Source organism: Cervus elaphus, chromosome 25 (assembly GCF_910594005.1).
Source record: "Cervus elaphus chromosome 25, mCerEla1.1, whole genome shotgun sequence".
Lineage (NCBI taxonomy): Eukaryota > Metazoa > Chordata > Mammalia > Artiodactyla > Cervidae > Cervus > Cervus elaphus.
The window spans coordinates 13,559,317-13,577,235 of NC_057839.1; the positions used below are offsets into that span (position 1 = coordinate 13,559,317).

A 17,919-nucleotide genomic window follows, 5' to 3' on the forward strand; every position below is an offset into this window, starting at 1 on the left:
AGGTCTTATTGTTTAGTTCTGTTGTTGTCATTAAAGGAAATTAGCATTACTGAAGCGACTTAGCAGCAGCAGCAGCAGTACTGATTCCCAGTGACAGTTGGCTTCCATCTTTGCCTTCCTCCACATGTTTGACTCTAAGACTCTATATACAAACTCCACCCTTTTCATTTCCGTCTTAATCTCCTCCCTCCCTCCCTCCTTTCCTTCCACAAACTCCACACTTTTCCTGTCTCTCCCTCTGTTCTGAATGGCTATTCTGTTTCAAGATGGGATACACACCTATAGGACAAACAGCTACAACCCAAGCCCCAAGCTTCTCCTTTATGTTTACTATCCAGCTGACTGGGAAGACTTTGTGGAAAACCAGGAAAAGGACAGAGGATTTGCCAATAAATTTAAATTAAAGTATATTTGTGGACAGGAGGCTGAATTATTCAAGCTTTTCACAACTGTGAAGTTCACTCTCCTCTAAAGATGTTTCAATCTCAGATCTTAGCTCAAGTAGGAATGGTATTAAGGCAAAACAAAAAAGCATAAATCCATGGCAATCTTTTGCCATTATTATGACTAACATAATATTTTGTGTACAAAGTGGTAGTAAAAAGAAATTATACAACCTAGCCAAATGTTTCAATTTGTAAAACTAAGGAGCAACTTTAAATAATGGAACAATCTGTTCTCTGCCCATGGGTGGCTGGACACAATCCACAGAGTTAGGAAATTTGTAAATGATTCAGCCAGTGGATCAAGCTGAAATTCAAAGTGTACAAAGACTGGGAGAGGTGAAATCTGCCTACTGCAATACCTTTAGATGGAACCTCAATCATTCAGACTCATTAAAAACCTCCAGAATTGCTTATGAGTATCTAACAATCTTTATCTTGATGTTAACTCTATACCATCTTTTAAAGCATTTGTTCGTTACCTGTGAATGATCACAATGCCAAACCTAACGCAGTTATCTGCCTAAAATTAAAAAGAATTTACACTGTAGAGCTGTACTCAGCACACACCAAGTATGCAGGATGGGGATGATACATGTACATGTACTTTTAAAACCGAGTTTACTTTCAAAAACTTGTTTAAAGTTTCACCATTTGGCTTTGGAAAATAGGTGTAACTGGCCATATTTATTATTTACTTTTTGACAAGGACTGTTTTAAGTCACACATTAACTACCTTCATAACAACCATGATTTAGATACAAGTATCTTTTGTACATACAAGCAAACTAGGTATAGGAAGGCTAAGTAATTTGTCCAAAGTCACCTGGCAACTCAATGGACATAAGTTTGAGCAAACTCCAGGAGGTAGTGAAGGACAGGGAAGCCTGGCGTGCTGCATGGGGTTGCAAAGAGTTGGACACAATTTAGCGGCTGAACAACAGCAAAGCAACAATAATAGGACAACATATGCAGGAACAGCAAGCGGTCCTGTGGCAGCAACTGGAATTTGGGGGAGACACCCTTCCATGTTTTGCAGTCACAAAAATCATCCTAGTTGTGTGTCCATGTTCTAACTCCAAAGTGGGGTTATTTTCACGCATTTTCTAAAAACTACCCAAGTTACTTAGGTATTTTTGTTTATGAAAACTATTCACAGTAGAAAAAGATGTCATATATGTCCTTCATCTAATTTATTAAAACCATGAGCTGCCAGCATATTCAGTTTAGATTCCTCCAGCTGAGCCTTTGAAAATTTCCAGATGTACAGCTGGATTTAGAAAAGGCAGAGGAACCAGAGATCAAATTGCCAACATCTGCTGGATCACAGAAAAAGCAAGAGAATTTCAGAAAAACATCTACTTCTGCTTCATTGACTACACTAAAGCCTTTGACTGTGTGGATCACAAGAAATTGTGGAAAACTCTTAAAAAGATGGGAATACCAGATCACTTTGACCTGTCTCCTAGGAAACCTGTGTGCAGGCCAAGAAGCAATAGTTAGAACTGGACGTGGAACAATGGACCAGTTCAAAATTGGGAAAGGAGTACGTCAAGGCTGTATATTGTCACCCTGCTTATTTAACTTCTATGCAGAGTACATCATGTGAAATGCTAGGCTGAATGAAACACAAACTGGAATTAAGATTGCCCAGAGAAATATCAACCACCTCAGATATGCAGATGATACCACTCTAATGGCAGAAAGCAAAGAGAAACTAAAGAGCTGCTGATGAAGGTGAAAGAGGAGAATGAAAAGGCTGGCTTAAAACTCAATTCAAAAAACTAAAATCATGGAATCCGGTTCCATCACTTCATGGCAAATAGATGGAGAAAAAGTGGTAACAGTGACAGATTTTTTTTTTTCTTGGGCTCCAAAATTACTGTGGACAGTAACTGCAGCCACAAAATTAAGACGCTTACCCCTTGGAAGAAAAGCGACAACAAACGGAGACAACATATTAAAAAGTAGAGACATCACTTTGCTGAAACAGGTCTGTATAGTCAAAGCTATGATTTTTCCAGTAGTCACGTATGGATGTGAGAGTTAGACCATAAAGAAGGCTGAGAGCCAAAGAACTTTTGTATTGTGGTTCTGGAAAAGACTCTTGAAATTCCCTTGGACACCAAGGAGATCAAATCAGTCAATCCTCATGGAAATCAAGCTTGAATATTCATTGGAAGGACTGATGCTGAAGCTGAAGCTCCAATACTTTGGCCACCTGTTGTGAAGAGCCAACTCTTTGGAAAAGACCCTGATGCTGGCAAAGATTGAAGGCAAGAGAAGGGGACAACAGAGGATGAGATGGTTGGATGGCGTTACTGAATCAATGCACAAGTTTGAGCAAATTCTGGGAGACAGTGAAGAACAGGGAAGCCTGGTGTGCTGCAGTCCAAGGGGTCAGAGTCAGACACAAATGAGTGACTGAACAACAGATGGGAGACACTTCTATCCCAACTCTGAAGCAGGGAGATTGTCTGCTTCAACCTCAACTTAAGATCCCTGGAATCATGGTTAAAGCGGTTTTCTGCCCTGACTCTTCTTTACATAGGCATATCCATTCAGACATTCACAGATACTGCAGATCTTCTACATGAAGCACCTTATGCTAATTAAAAGTACAGATAACTGTTGAACAACGAGGGAGCTGGGGGTGCTGATCCTTCAAGCAGTCAAAAATCCACATATAACCTTACAGTTGGCCCTCTGCATTCTTGGATCATATAGTATGTGTTCAATGAAAAAAAAAATCCACACATAAATAGACCCACGCAGTTCAAACCCAAGTTGTTCAAGGGTCAAGTATAAAATGCACTCAAATTTATAACAGGATTAATAACAACAGACAGAACAATCCAACCTTATCCAACCCACTGATTTATTAACAAAGTCAACCTAGAATGGGAATATAGAAGGTAATATTCCAACAGATCATCCCAATCCTAGTTTAGTCACTTGCTAATGAGACAATGGACCAATTAACCTATCAAATCATTAGTTTCCTTATCTGTAAAATGAGAATGAGAAATGGTTATGTCAGAAGGCTATCATAAAGATTAAATTAGATTCCATATATGTGTATACTATGCAACTGTTACTACAAATACTTAATAGTTTTATTCAAAAAATACAAAGCACATATGACAAAATATTAACACTTGTTATTTCTGGGTGGTGGGTTTAAATGTTCATAGTTTTCTGGGTTTCTTTAAATTTTTCAAAATAAAAAGAAATTAAAACATTAATCTTATCTACTTGTAATCCAGAATCACACATGTAAGGGAATCACTGATGAGAGTGTGAATTCTCATCAGATAAACCATGTGTTTTTTCAACAAAATCTTTGGAACAGTGGTTTATAGCAGAAAGCAGAATGCAAACATAACCACAGAAGATCAGAGATGGAAGAGATCTCTGAACTCTAATCTAAACCTCCATCTTTCAGACTAGAAAACTGCCTGAGTAGTTTTTCAAAATTATATCCCACTGGTTAATGCCAATCCCCCAGGGGAATTCCCTGGCAGTCCTGTGGTTAGGAGAGCTTCCCTGGAGGCTCAGTTGGTAAAGAATCCACCTGCAATGCAGGAAACCTGGGTTCAATCCCTGGATCGGGAAGATGCCCTGGAGAAGGGCATGGCAACCCACTTCTGTATTCTTGCCTGGGAGATCCCATGGACTGAGGGACCTGGCAGGCTACAGTCCATAGAGTAGAAAAGACTTGGACACGACTTAACAACTAAACCACCACCACCACCACTGGTTAGGACTACGCACTTCCCCTGCAGGGGGCACAGGTTCTACCCTTGGTTGGGAAAGCCAACACTCCCCTCCATCCTGATCCTGACTCCTGGAGTGGTCAATAGTGTAAGTACCACATTTGAAAAACGATTTTTTAAACTTTCAAAGTCCAATTTTATGGCACAATTTTATAACACAAACTCATGCTACTTGATTTTTCTGCATTCAGCTGAATAGTTTTGTTTCACCACAACACTGGCTAAACGTGCCTTCATAAACTAAATATGCTGACTTCCTAGAATAAAGAGTTTAAATTTTAACACACACAAAAAAATCTATTAAGTTGCTCAAGAGAGTCCTTACTATTTGGCATGACTCCAAAAGGCATGAAAAACAAATTATTACCTTCCGTAGTAAGCATGTGCAATACACAGAAAATTAAGAATTTTTTCAACTTGAAGAACTGAGTCAGTGTTACAATGGAAACCTTATTTAAAAGTTTATCTTTGGAAAATGATTCAGACTAATATATTAAAAACAATATATTTAAATGAGAGTTCTAAACTGAGGGGATAATCACAGTCAATTTGGTTAGCTAAATATCCAGTATTATCAGCTAATTTTACTTTACCAGGAAAATTCTTAATTAAAAAAAATGCTGAGAATTAAAGGGCACCATTTGAAATAGATTGGTGCTTTACGATATTGGATTCCATTTCCAGACAAGTCAGCCTTCTGTTTGCCAAAGGATTTAGGATACTACCAACCAGCACAGCACCCAAAATAATTTAAAACAACAACAGATACAACTTCCGAGTATAGTTTTCCACAGCTTAATATTAACAGCACTAATGATGTCAAAAAGGTACATTATGGAAAGAAAACACCAGGTTTAATAATTATAAAATATGTACAAACTTGAACATTCCCAAAAGATACAGTTCAAGTCAGAATTGAATTATAAATGTAATTGGATGCTTTGATAAAAAGGAAACACCTAGTTGGCTTTAAAAAAGTATGTAAACCATAAAAGATAAAAAGCTTTTAAAAATACACAACAAAATTCTAACCAGTAGGTTTAAACTTTGATTTTTCAAAAGTAAACATAAAAAATAAAATTTGAACAATCTTCAAATTTCATACATTTGTTACATTTACATGATCTTTATTACCAGGATAACATGAAATAAAAAGTTCTTAAGCATTTATACACAGGGGAAAAAAAAAAAAATCAATAGAGAGGTTGGTAGAATTCAGTATTCATAGTAGCTAAAATAGGAAAAGGTTGGGGACTTTATCAACAGAGTCATAAAATAGACTTAACCAAAACTGCAAGCTAGCCAACAAGCAGTTTCACTTCAGACTTTATTGCAAGGGCCCATTTCCTTATCTGAAAATGAATGATTATTTATTTATAAGTAACAGTTATCTGAAGGGAGAATTCAGGGAGGATTAAACTACCCCCTACAAGACCCAATGAGCACACACTTAGGTATGAAGACCTGATTGCCCAGGATGTGAAAGTTCACAGCACAGTCCACTCCAGGGCCTTCCTGAAAAGTTTAAAAACCTCAAATAGCAGTTCTTAACACAAGAACCAATGTTTGAAGCGTAAAATCCTTAGTTGGAGTGTTCAGCCCAGTTGATTATCAAAAGCTATTTATAAACTGCTTCAATACTGATGATATTAAAGCTACCAAAACTCTGTAATGATCACAGAGATCTGGCCTCCCGGGTTAGAGCCCAAAGTCATTTTGACTCCTGACAACATTGCAGAGATGTCAGTCAGATACTTCTTAACCTTTCCAACAATGTGGCGTCTGCCGTCTTATGTTTTCCGTCGATCATAATCTCCGACCATCTTCTTAATGTGTGACAATTTGCTCTTCAACTGTTTACAGTAATTCCTCTTACTTTTGTAATCTGCTGACTAAAAAAAAGAGGGGGAAAAGAATCGAGTAAGTTTAACAAAATAAAAATGAGTTATGTATTAGCTGCTGGGAAGGCATGGTGAACAACAGCAACAAAAAGGGAATATTAGTCATACAGAATTGCAAGGAGTGTTAAATGAACAAGGCATCTGGCAGCGTCTCTAACCACATGAGCAGCTGACTCTCTCTGCTCAATCATATCTTCTAACACGAGTTTTACAAAGGATACACTCATTTCTAATGATTTGGAAAGTCATCAAGAAAGTGTATTGGCCTTTTTGGCTAACACATGATCTTGGAAAAAAAAAATCAGTAAAGCAAGAGACTGGTTATATGGATTGATTTAGAATAAGGAAGCTGGATAAATGGGAAATGAGACAGGAAATGTTACTATATACACCTTTAAACATTTGAATTAAAAAAACATTATCTAGCTGCATCAGGTCTTAGTTGTGGCATGTGCAAGTTTTAGTTGAGGCAAGTGAACTCTTAGTTGTGGCATGTGGGATCTAGTTCCCTGACTAGGGATTGAACCTGGGCCCCCTGCATTGTAAGCTCAGAAACTTGACCACTGGACCACCAGGGAAGTCCCTGAAGTCTTGAATTTAAATTCATGAATTTCTAGGAATTCCCTAGTCGTCTAGAGGTTAGGACTCTGCGCTTTTACTGCTGAGGACCCAGGTTCAATCCCTGGTTGGGGAACTCAGATCCCACAGGCCGTGTAGTGTGATCAAAAAAAAAAAAAAAGACTGATGATGCCAAGTGTTGACAAGAATACGGAGCAACAGGAATCTATAAACTGGTACAAACCAGGGACACTGCTGACAAGGCTGGATCCCCATTGCTCAATGATCCTCCAATTTCATGCCTATGTATATACCTAGCAAATGTGTGCCCATGTGCATAGATACTTTTAAAAATCACACACAACTTACACACTCTATGATTCCATTTGTGCCAAGTTCAAAATAGGCAATACTAATCCATGATGTTATAAATTAGGATGGTGGCTCCCTCTGAGGTAAGTGTAAATTGGATGAGCATCCAGAGGGTACCAGGAAATGTATTTCAAGGGGTGCAAGTACAAAGGTGTGTGGCTGCTTTGTGAAGGTTTGCCAAGCTGTATACTTATGATCTGTGTACTTTTATGTATGTGCACTTCAACCTAAAAAAAAATTTTTTTCAATCAGTGTTGCTTGTAGCTGCAAACTGAAATTCCAGTTCCAACTTCCTTTTTTACTTGTTTTATTTTTTTTAAGTTCCAACTTCTTATAGTTTTCATCTTGCAATTATAGGGCCTTTAGTCTACAATCATCGTATGTGTGACAAGGGATCAGAGTATCTAAAGTTCTCTAAAGGTATCCAGAGTCATTCTAAAGGTTAAATGAAAGACACATACTAGAAAAGGTCTTCCTAAAAGAATCTTACAATCTAGGATACTTACTGCCTTAACTTGTTTCAGTCTATTGTACTCGTCGGCAGCAGCCTATTAATAAGAAACAAAGGAATGTGTTTAGTGGGGCATTTTCTCTTTCAAAAGTAACACTCCTGATGTTATACTTTGGAGCAAAAACTATCAGCTTATGACAAGAATATAAGGAGTTAAAATAAAGAAGTCTTAAAAGTTCTCAAAACCCTTATGGTCAGTGGGAGGGCCTGAAGGAATCCAGTTACGGGAAATTTATGACATTAAGATGCTTCTCACGTTGCGTTCACACCAGCAGGTAACTCCCTGTTCTGTGACTCTCATCTCTCCCCATGCCAGTCCGCACACCACGTGGACCCCATAAAGCACAGCTCTGATCCCATTACCATAATAAAATTGATATAAGCACCCCATTAAATTCTCTACTGATCTAGTCTCCTATCATTCCAGTGCCCCTCACTTGTAATTCCTTAAAAGAAAATTAAGCACATTAATGCTTTCAGATTTCCATTGTGTTCCCCTTATAGCTGTACTCATGAGGTTCTCATGTACCTCCCCTGCTGTCTGGAGAATCTGCCAGAGTTACCTCTCAGTGAAGCCTCCCCTCAACTCTCCAGGCTTTCAGCAGACTTTATTCCTTCTCGGAGCACTTAGTTACAGTACTGTCTATACATACTGTAAATATGACGTTAGTACCACTGTTTAACTTGTTAGGTGTCAGTTTCTCTTTTTTTAACATGAGCTCTTTGACGGTAGAAACATGATTTACCTTTCTAACCTCAGCACTTCTACATCAAGCACACATAACAGTGAATAAACATTAAATGGATTGAGGAAGGTTTACAGTACCATAGAGAAGACATAAAAGAAAGCAATAAATAAACTACATAAAAAGCAAATACTTCAAAACCAGAAAGCAGATCACCACAATTAAAAACGGCAAAAAGTATTTCATAAAAGGACTATGAAGTTCCAATAAGTACATGATGTGATTTAAAAAGAAAAGTTTAAATACTGGTATGTAAGACACAAGGCAGTCATTTTTCAGGCATAAAATGTTAGTGAGATGTGGGTCACAGAAGCCCTCTAGAGCACTACTAGGGGGGAATACAGTTGATATCATCTTGCTGGAGGGTAGTTTTGCAACAAAAGTTTACACGTACATAACCTCTCACTCAGTAATTCCACATACTGGAATTCGTCCCAGCAGATAAGCAGGTAAGTGCACAAGGCTGAAGAGGCTCACCAGTGTAGGTTCACTAGCAGGGGCAGGTGGGGGGAATGGGGAGGGAGACATACTTAAAAGTCTATTCATAGAGAATGACTATTAAGTACATTATGGTACAATCACGAAATTGAAAATAACAAAGTTATTTTTTAACACATATTTTCTCAGCAAGTACATCTTTATTATTGATAAAGACTCATTAAAAAAAATTAAGCACATTAATGCTTTTCAGATTTCCATTGTGTTCCATAAACTGCTGTTGATAATCATAAACTGCTGTTGAATAAAACAGCAGAATATAAGCAATGTCAGAAAATATTTAAAAAGAGAAACCTTCACAACGATGGGAGTAGGTCAAAGAAACACCAGAGGCGACTGAAAGAGTTCCCAGTGGTCCTCGCTAAAGCAGCTCGAGCAACACAACTAAGCAATTTTGGATTGTAAGCTAAAGTTTAGAACAGATATCCCCGCGTCTACACTGATATAAATGATTAAGCAAATGGAAGTGACAAATTTCCTGTGCAGACAAATTCCAAATAACTTGTGTAGGTATACTGCCTTTAAAGAGATGGAGCATAATTCCCTGATTTCTTAGGTGTGATCTATGCAGAGTGACTTCCTTCCAAAGAGGATAACACAGAGAGGAGGCTTAAGAAGTAGGGTGACCTTACATGAACAAACACTCCCCCAAGACAGGTGATCAAAGGGAAACATAAAGACAAGCCACAAACTACTGCTGAGTAAAAAAAAAAAAAAAAAAAGCAGGAAGGACACAAGTAAAACTTATGATTCTTTATCAAAGATTACTTCTAGGTACACTTCTGTATGGAGGGGACATTTTAACAACTAATATTTTGGTTGAAAAAATTTAAGGCAATCTATTTTTCTGTATACCATTCTGTATTATTTGAATTTTTTTTTTTTACAGAAAGAGTGAACTCTTTTTTTTACAGAAATAGTAAACTCTTTTCTGTTTATAAATAGAAAAAGTAAGATAACTATTTTCTTTTAAACAGGAAGGGATATATGTACAGATTATTTTTTTATAAATCTTAACTACATTAGTACACTCTTCCATTTCAAAAAGACTTGGAAGACTTAGATTTCAATTACTATTCAATGAAATTAGTTTGGTAATTACTAGCAAAATCTGTATCGATACTAGTATAAAGGATAATGTAGCTCCATAGACTAGAATAAAATTCTATGTAATATCTAATTATCAGGTTTGAATTTACCATGTACTCTTCACTTTCTTCTCGATAGTCATCCAGTTCTTTATCCAGACGAGAGAGTTCTTTATTGACCTCATCAAGTTCTGCTTGTAGGCTCTTGTATTCCTGCAGGCCAGTGTCAAAACTTCTCTTATAGAGTTGTCTTTGTTGATCTGAAGTGATAGGTGGATATTCCCTAAAAATTCAGAGAGAAAATGATTTCTTATATATTCTTAGCAGACTTAAGTTCCACAAAGATAATAAAGCTGGTGGCATGTGGAGGGTAACATTCTCTTGGTTTTCTTTTTGTTGTTATTGCTTATGGGTAGAGAAAGGTGGAATACAAAGAAGTTCTTTTAAGAATGATTATGCTTCTTACACTGATGCTCATGTGTTGTTTTTTTTAAAACTCTGCTTATTGATTTTTAGAAATAAGTGTTGAAAATCATTTATGAAATTTCAGGGTGGTCTTAGGAACTCATTTGTTCTGAATACACACCACCACAGGAGAACAGACACCTACATTTAAAGTCGAAACTGGAATTATGAACACAAAGGATATTTTCATCACTTCAGTGGCAGAGCAGCTGACTGGCAGGTAGCTGTTTTCTGCTACCATCTGTAGTTTTCAGATGGTTTTGAGCATTTTTTTGGTGGGAAAATGGGAGGGCGGGTCTTGTTTTTCGTTAACGGAAATCATTTTGATTGTAAAAGCAGACATTAAAAGGTACATGTATGAAAATGCATGCTCACTGTAAAAGTAATCTGGCAATGTGTTAAACTACGAAAAAAATCCTGAAATTCTTATCACTTGTATCTTTCAATATGCTGGCTATTCCTTACATATGATGGTGATGCTGTTAACCACCCATAATCTACTGAGGAAATATTCTGAGTTGTTCCACAAGACTAAGGAGCTTCATAGCAATATGGAATTTTAAATGTTCTATCTAAGACAATCTAAGTATCTTCATTTTAAAGAGGGGAGAAATTAAATGATTTGCTCAGAAGGGAAACAAGTATTCAGAATTTCTGAAAGTTTGCATTTAAATCTTGCACGATACAAGATAGGCAAACATTTTATAGACAGGTGGCTAAATGAGACCAAAACTCTGGAGGGGCAAGGTAGGATGAAACACGAGAGCCACCAGTAAGTAAGGGATTTCTAGCTCTATTTGCCCTATCCATCCCTCCTAACAGCTTGAGAAGCAATGTTTTGATTCACCACAATTCACAAAGCAAACATTTCTGATTTGTGTCCCAGTCTTCAGAATACTTCGGCCAAAAGGCTATAGGTCATACCCAAGTACAACTGGCGATCAATGCTGGATTATTACCAAACCACTGACACAAAAAGTAACTTAACCACAACACTAAATTGTTAACTCAATTGTTTACAAATCTGTTTGCCAAAGTCCCTTGGATTAAACTTCTAAAAGAATCTCTGGTCTCATCATGAATGCTTAACTTAAAAGTAAACGTCAAAAGAAAGAGCCATAACACTGCTCTGGAATTTTCTAATTAATAAAACAAAGTTCCCCTATATGTGTATTTTACTTATTTGACAAACCTTTCTTGGGTGGCTGTTAATAAAAGTATACAACACTGGCCAAGTTTGTCATTTTGCGGGAGTGCATGCCAAGTGTTTTAAAGATAAACATATTCCCTTCAGGTCAATCTTTACTACAAAAGGGTACTAAAGGGGAAAAAATGTAACAAAAACCTGTCTCCAGCCCTGGTTGGCAAAAAATGAGGTTACACCATCCACCCTAGGCAAGGAGGCACCACCACCAAAACCATGGGATTGTGCAGGGGGTTCCAGCGAGAGATGCTCAGGTACCTGACCCAGTCGTCCTCCAGCTCATCGCAGGACTCGCCTCCCGTCGTGTAGTCCGTTTCATAGTGGTCTTGCTCTGCCCGCCTTGACTTCCCTGCTCTGCCCTTCGCAGGAGCCCTTTTTGAAAGCGTCTCCAAGTTACCACTGCTGCTGTAGTGAGGCTGCCGGAAGTCCTCCACAGGTGACGTCAATGGCAGCTCCTGAGCCACTTCCGGCACCCTACCGAAACAGGGATCATCCGTCGGGCAGCGCTACCGCCCTCTGTCAGAGCACTGCGACCAGAGGGCGGCGGCGCCCGCGCTGGAGCAGCCCCAGCTTGGCGCGGCTCCTCTAATCCCCACGAGCCCCTTTAAAGCTCCCATGTAAGGGGAGCTGTTAGTCAACCTTCTATGTAAAACAGATGTCAGATTTCACTTTAGGAAATTCCCACAGATCTGGAAGAGGTGTTGACCTGACCTGTGCCCAGGACACACTCCACAAAAGGCTGTTAGGAAGGTAACAATCGCGTCTCTTTTCTACAGGTTCTTCCAGTTCCATGGAATGCTGAGTGCGGAGAGGAATGCGCATCTGTATCTCCCTTGAGGGCCAACTCCCAGAGATAAGCTCTCCGTAATACTAATTTTAGACTCCTTTATATCACTTCTCTTTTCAACATACAATGATGAAAAATGAAACAAACTGAAAATTTAAACTAAAAAAACTAAAAGCAAAGAACCTAAAAAGCATTTTATATTGTAATAAATGAAAGGGCTTATTAACACATATTTTTTTTTAACTTTTTATTTCATACTGGAAAATAGCTGATTAACAATGTGATAGTTTCCAGTGGACAGCAAACAGGCTCAGCCAAGACCTCTTTAAATTGCACTGTTAAACAATTTAAGCCTTGAAGGCTTGCACTGAAGCCTTGAAGAACGATTGAAATGGAAGAGTTACCATTACACTTATTTTTCTAACGCCAATTATTTAATATTGCATCAGATTTTTAATCGCATAAACTATTTCTGCCACAAGCACAAAAAACAAAGCCTAACATGGAATAAAAGACCAAGAGCTGTGGCAACTCTCGACCACTTCTGAGTCACAGAAATGCAAAGCTGCACTTTCCCCTGCAGCAGAGCTGGAGAAGGGCAAGAGGAGAAACAAGGTACCTGAGACTTTCCGACATCAGCCTTGCTATTCAAGTCAACTAGTTAAAAGAAGGATTTTCTTTGTTATTGCTGTCAACTTACAGAAACTGTCATCTTGAGTTTTATCCACAAGGTGGACTGCTTTCTAGGTGATCCAAAACTGCTTGGTTCTGTTGCCAAAGTCTTAAGACTTCTAATCTCACTTACTAATTTCCTGTAGATGCCTAAAGCTTTGGTGAGGGTCAGGGGGTAGTAGTTGGAGGTGGTCGTGGTATTGAGTTTTTCTTTCTAAATTCTACCCAGGTTAACATGGCTTTAAGTGCTCTGTTAACACTACCTCTAAAGGAAGGAAAATGTGACTTTCTCTGTGAGTGAATGATTAACGAGTTCCTAGACACTCTGCCAGCTACTATGCTTCTAGCTTTGAGGTGGCAAACAAAACCTTTAGAATGCAGTGGGTTTGTCTGAGGGGTTGGGAGATAGTGGGGGTGGGGGGACGCTAAAGGGCAAAAGAAATTGGAAAAAAAGAGAAAATTGTAAGGCAGGCCTCCTCCCATAATTTTATATTAGATATTGATACTGTAAATCTTCATCTTAGAAGTCTTCCATCTCCCCTCTTCCTACACCCTTTCAAACACTAAACAGTAACTTGATAGAGCACAAAAGCTAAAAACAAAATGCCTGGCAAGAAAAGTAGTATATATAAATTTAAGAGTTAGGGAATGGGTACACTCTTAGTCATCTACAAACCCGCTTTTAGACACAAGTCCAATTAGGTCAAAAATCTGCACAACCCAGAAACAAACACCTGTATACTTTCCTTAGTATCTGACTCAGTCCCCTGGGTGTGGAAATCTGCTCTTTTGTTTTTTACTTTCTTCTTTTTTACACTTGTTTTATTCTCTCTCTCTCACACACACATGCCTTTCCTGCTCTATCTCACCCCGAGAGTGTAGTTATTGTGCACTTTTTTCCACTCACGTTAAACTGCAACCTCCATGGGAACACGAACTCCATATTCCCAGGAGTACCTGGCCCAGTATATGGTAGAGGTTCAAGCTAATTACTAAATTGAAAAGACATTCACAAGAATTCTCTTTTCTGAGGACACCCAGTATCCAGGAGAGAGAGAAACAAAATGCTTGATCGCATCATTGCCATGACTGTAGGAATGATGTCCATAATATATATGGTATTTTAAAACCACCATATATCATTGAGGGTACTATCCAAGCCTTGTCAACCAGACAATTTCATCTTCCTGGACCCAAAAAGGGCCAATCAGAATGTTTTCACTAGGATTTGACATGTAAGTTTTGGCAAAGGAGATTTCACTCTGAATTCAGTGGGATAAGATCAGGGCAGCCTGGGGAATGTGCATGGCCAGCCTGCTACAAAGGAAGTTGTAGTGAGAATAAAACTAGTAAAGCAACACGAGCCCTGACATTTTTTGAGTCCCTGGATCATGCTATGCCTGAAGTTGGCACCATCTCTGGGCCTCATGGGAACCATCAAATTCCTACAACTTGCATAAATGTCCTAAGAGATTATCCTCACTTCAGTTCAGTTCAGTCGCTCAGTTGTGTCCGACTTTTTGCGACCCCATGAACTGCAGCACGCCAGGCCTTGTCCATCAGCAACTCCCAGAGTCTACCCAAACTCATGTCCATTGAGTCGGTGATGCCATCCAACCATCTCATCCTCTGTCATCCCCTTCTCCTGCCCTCACTCTTTCCCAGCATCAGGGTCTTTTCAAATGAGTCAGGTGGCCAAAGTACTAGAGTTTCAGCTTCAACAGCAGTCCTTTCAATGAACACCCAGGACTGAGTATCCTACCAGCCTAAATAGTGCTACCAGACAATGATCTCATTTGGCACTCCAAGATGTCAGCCTGCCTTGAAATCTCTGCATTGCATCAACACTCTACTTCTTTGACTTACAAAGGTTAATTCACCTTGGGTTCGATCCCTGAGTCAGGAAGATCCCCTGGGGGAAGGCATAGCAACTCCAGTATTACTGCCTGAAGAATCCCATAGACAGAGGAATCTGGTGGACTACAGTCCATGGGGTTGCAGAGAGTTGGAAGGACTGAATCGACTTAGCACACACATACCTGTCCTGGGTGTGAACAGGATAGTAGGGAGTGTACCTGCTGCTGCTGCTGCTAAGTCGCCTCAGTCGTGTCCGACTCTGTGCGACCCCATAGATGGCAGCCCACCAGGCTCCCCCGTCCCTGGGATTCTCCAGGCAAGAACACTGGAGTGGGTTGTCATTTCCTTCTCCAATGTGTGAAAGTGAGAAGTGAAAGTGAAGTCACTCAGTTGTGTCCGACTCTTAGTGATGCCATGGACCGTAGCCTACCAGGCTCCTCCATCCATGGGATTTTCCAGGCAAAAGTGCTGGAGTGGGGTGCCATTGCCTTCTCCAGGGAGTGTACCTACTATCTCCCACATCCACTTACAAAGGGTAGAGAAGCAACTATCTTCAGCTACATTCTGCTGTTTCCTAATCCAGGATTAATTCTGTCTTAGAATTCTAAGGTCAGGACATTATGATGAGCAAGAAGAATCAGACGCTAAAGTAATCACTGTATGATTCCATTTTATAAGAATTCCGATGTGGTGACAGGTATCAAAATAGTGGTGATGGGGGAAGGGGAGTATCCAGGAAGAAAAGAATATTTCAGAACACTTGAAACGCCTCTCTTGTGGTGATAGTTACTTCACACACGTGAAATCTCATTAAGCTTATATCAAGATTAGTGTTCTTTACTGAATGTATGTTATGCTTTAGGGGGAAAATATCTTAGTATTGAGGTACCTTGTTCTTAACCTGGACCTCAGACAATGTTCCCAATTCTAATTCCTTCTCTATCCACTATAATAGTGAGGAAAGGCGCCTGTGGGTTACTAAACACCTTCAAGAAACACCTGAGGAAAGGCAGGTTGTGACTTAAATGTGCATCCCCTATGTCGTCAGGAAAATGTACACTGAATCCTCCACAGCGCTCAGTACTCTGCCACGGACAACAGTCAACAATGTCTATGACCCCCCAGAGGGTGCAAGTTCATCACTACTACACGCTGTTGCATTCATATCCCTTAGCACCACCCCCATCCGGCCCTTCTGCAGGGTTCTAACACTAAGCATCATATTTGCATTTTCCAGCTCTTCAAAAAAGTTTCGGGGTGTATGCTGGAAGTACCAACTGGTACTGGTACAACCCTTATGGAGTACAGTTTGACTACACCCATCAAAATCATATATGCAATTTCCTTTAATCTAGCAATTCTGCTTTTAATATTTTTCCTCCAGATATATCCACAGACTTGCAAACTGATAAAGGTACAATGTGCAAGTTTATTCTCTGCTGAGGTTTGTAATAACAAAACATGGGGGAAAAGTGTGTATCAATGTGGGATTAATAAAACAGGTCTTAGTCTATCCATCTAATACAGTATTATGCTGACATAAAACAGACAAGCAAACTCTGTATACTGAAATGCACAGTCACTAAGATACACTAACAGTGCATTTAATATGTTATTACTTTTTAAAAGGAAAAAATAACCAATATAGGTACTTGGCCGGCATATTCATTTAAACAACCTCTGGAAGGACACAAAAGAAACTGGTGACACTAGCCGTTCCTGGGGAGAGGCACTAGATAGCTGGGGACAAAGGGATCCCCTTTTGCTCCTCTTAAATTTTACATCATGAATGTGCTGATTTATTTAAGGATAGGTAAGATACTTATTTATTTAAAATTTATTTTATTTTTGGTTGTGCTGGGTCTTCGTGGCTGCGTGAGGGTTTTCTTTAGCTGCAGAGAGTGAGAGCTACTTTTCATTGGGGTGCACGGGCTTCTCTTTGAAGTGACTTCTCTTGTTGCAGTTCCTAGGCTCGTGGGACCCAGGCTTAGTTGCTCCGAGGTGTGTGGGATCGAACCTGTGTCCCCTGCATTAGCAGGCGGATTCTCAACCACTGGTCCACCAGGGAAGTCCCTAAGTAAGATATTTAAATTGCTCCAAGTGAATCTGTGACAATATCTTCATTCTCATGAAAAAGGACAGCATGTGGGAATGTTGTGGAGCCCTGCAAGCCTTACAATTAATTGGGAGGCACAGCTGTTCACAAGATGCATTAGAGATATTTATTTTGTATGCATGGAAGTCACGCAAGTCATAGCTTGAAACTTTTACAAGGACTGCATCTCTACTGCGCACCTCTTCTCACAGCCTCATGTGATTTGGTTTTTGTCAAAATCCAAAGAGAAGAAGGAGAACAGAGAAAATGTTCTCCCTCCAAATAATTCACAACTGAAATCAAAAGCAAGGTAGAATCTGAAGAACCAAACAAAGGATCTGGAGGGTGAGGCAGAAAGCCAGTCTACTTCCAAATTCCATTCCAGGGTAATAGTAAAGCCTCCTCAAACTGATTCCAGACTTAACTCAGCTGCTAGTGTCATCCCATTGGGTTCCAGGCACCCAAACTATCGTACACTCAGAGTGGATCTCAACAAACCTGGCCCACTAACTGGGGGCTGGAGATAAAACTCTGAACACTAGCAGATAAACCTTTAATGGAGAAGCACCCAATTAGCTAAAGGGAAGGTTTAATTTTTTTGGTCTATGAAGGAACTTGGGGTTCTAGAATTATATACAGGAACACTAGTTTAGCATCCCTAGGCAAAAAGTACATTCAAGTCCTTAACAACATCCTCAATGTCTCTCTCTTATCACTAAAGTAAATTAGAATTCGGCTTCAGGGTAACCTAGAACCACAACAGGGATACTATTTCAATAACCTGAAAGGCAGCCCCTCTAGGCCAGAAACTCACTGTGAGGCTTTCTTTGTTTTAACATGTAAAACAAAATCTAGGGGCTTTATCAGCTTCACGTCCTCCAGCAAGATGAAGGATCTAGCACATCAAAGGGGCTTCCCTGGTGACACAGTAAAGAATCTGCTTGCA

At 39.4% G+C, this 17,919-nt stretch overlaps 1 protein-coding gene across 5 annotated transcripts in view; it reads right to left on the reverse strand.

Moving 5' to 3' along the window:
* Positions 1-5,033: 5,033 nt before the first annotated feature.
* OCLN (occludin) overlaps positions 5,034-17,919 on the reverse strand; it is a 49,024-nt gene continuing 36,138 nt past the window's right edge. For 4 of the 5 annotated variants that reach the window (XM_043887265.1, XM_043887267.1, XM_043887266.1 and 1 more), the window contains exons 6-9: positions 11,821-12,039; positions 10,005-10,176; positions 7,557-7,598; positions 5,034-6,111 (exon numbers count right to left, since the gene is read on the reverse strand). In XM_043887265.1, coding sequence (XP_043743200.1) covers positions 6,010-6,111; positions 7,557-7,598; positions 10,005-10,176; positions 11,821-12,039 — 535 coding nt within the window. In that variant the 3' untranslated portion in view covers positions 5,034-6,009. The remainder of the gene's footprint in view (positions 6,112-7,556; positions 7,599-10,004; positions 10,177-11,820; positions 12,040-17,919) is intronic. The other variant, XM_043887269.1, reaches the window with a different exon arrangement.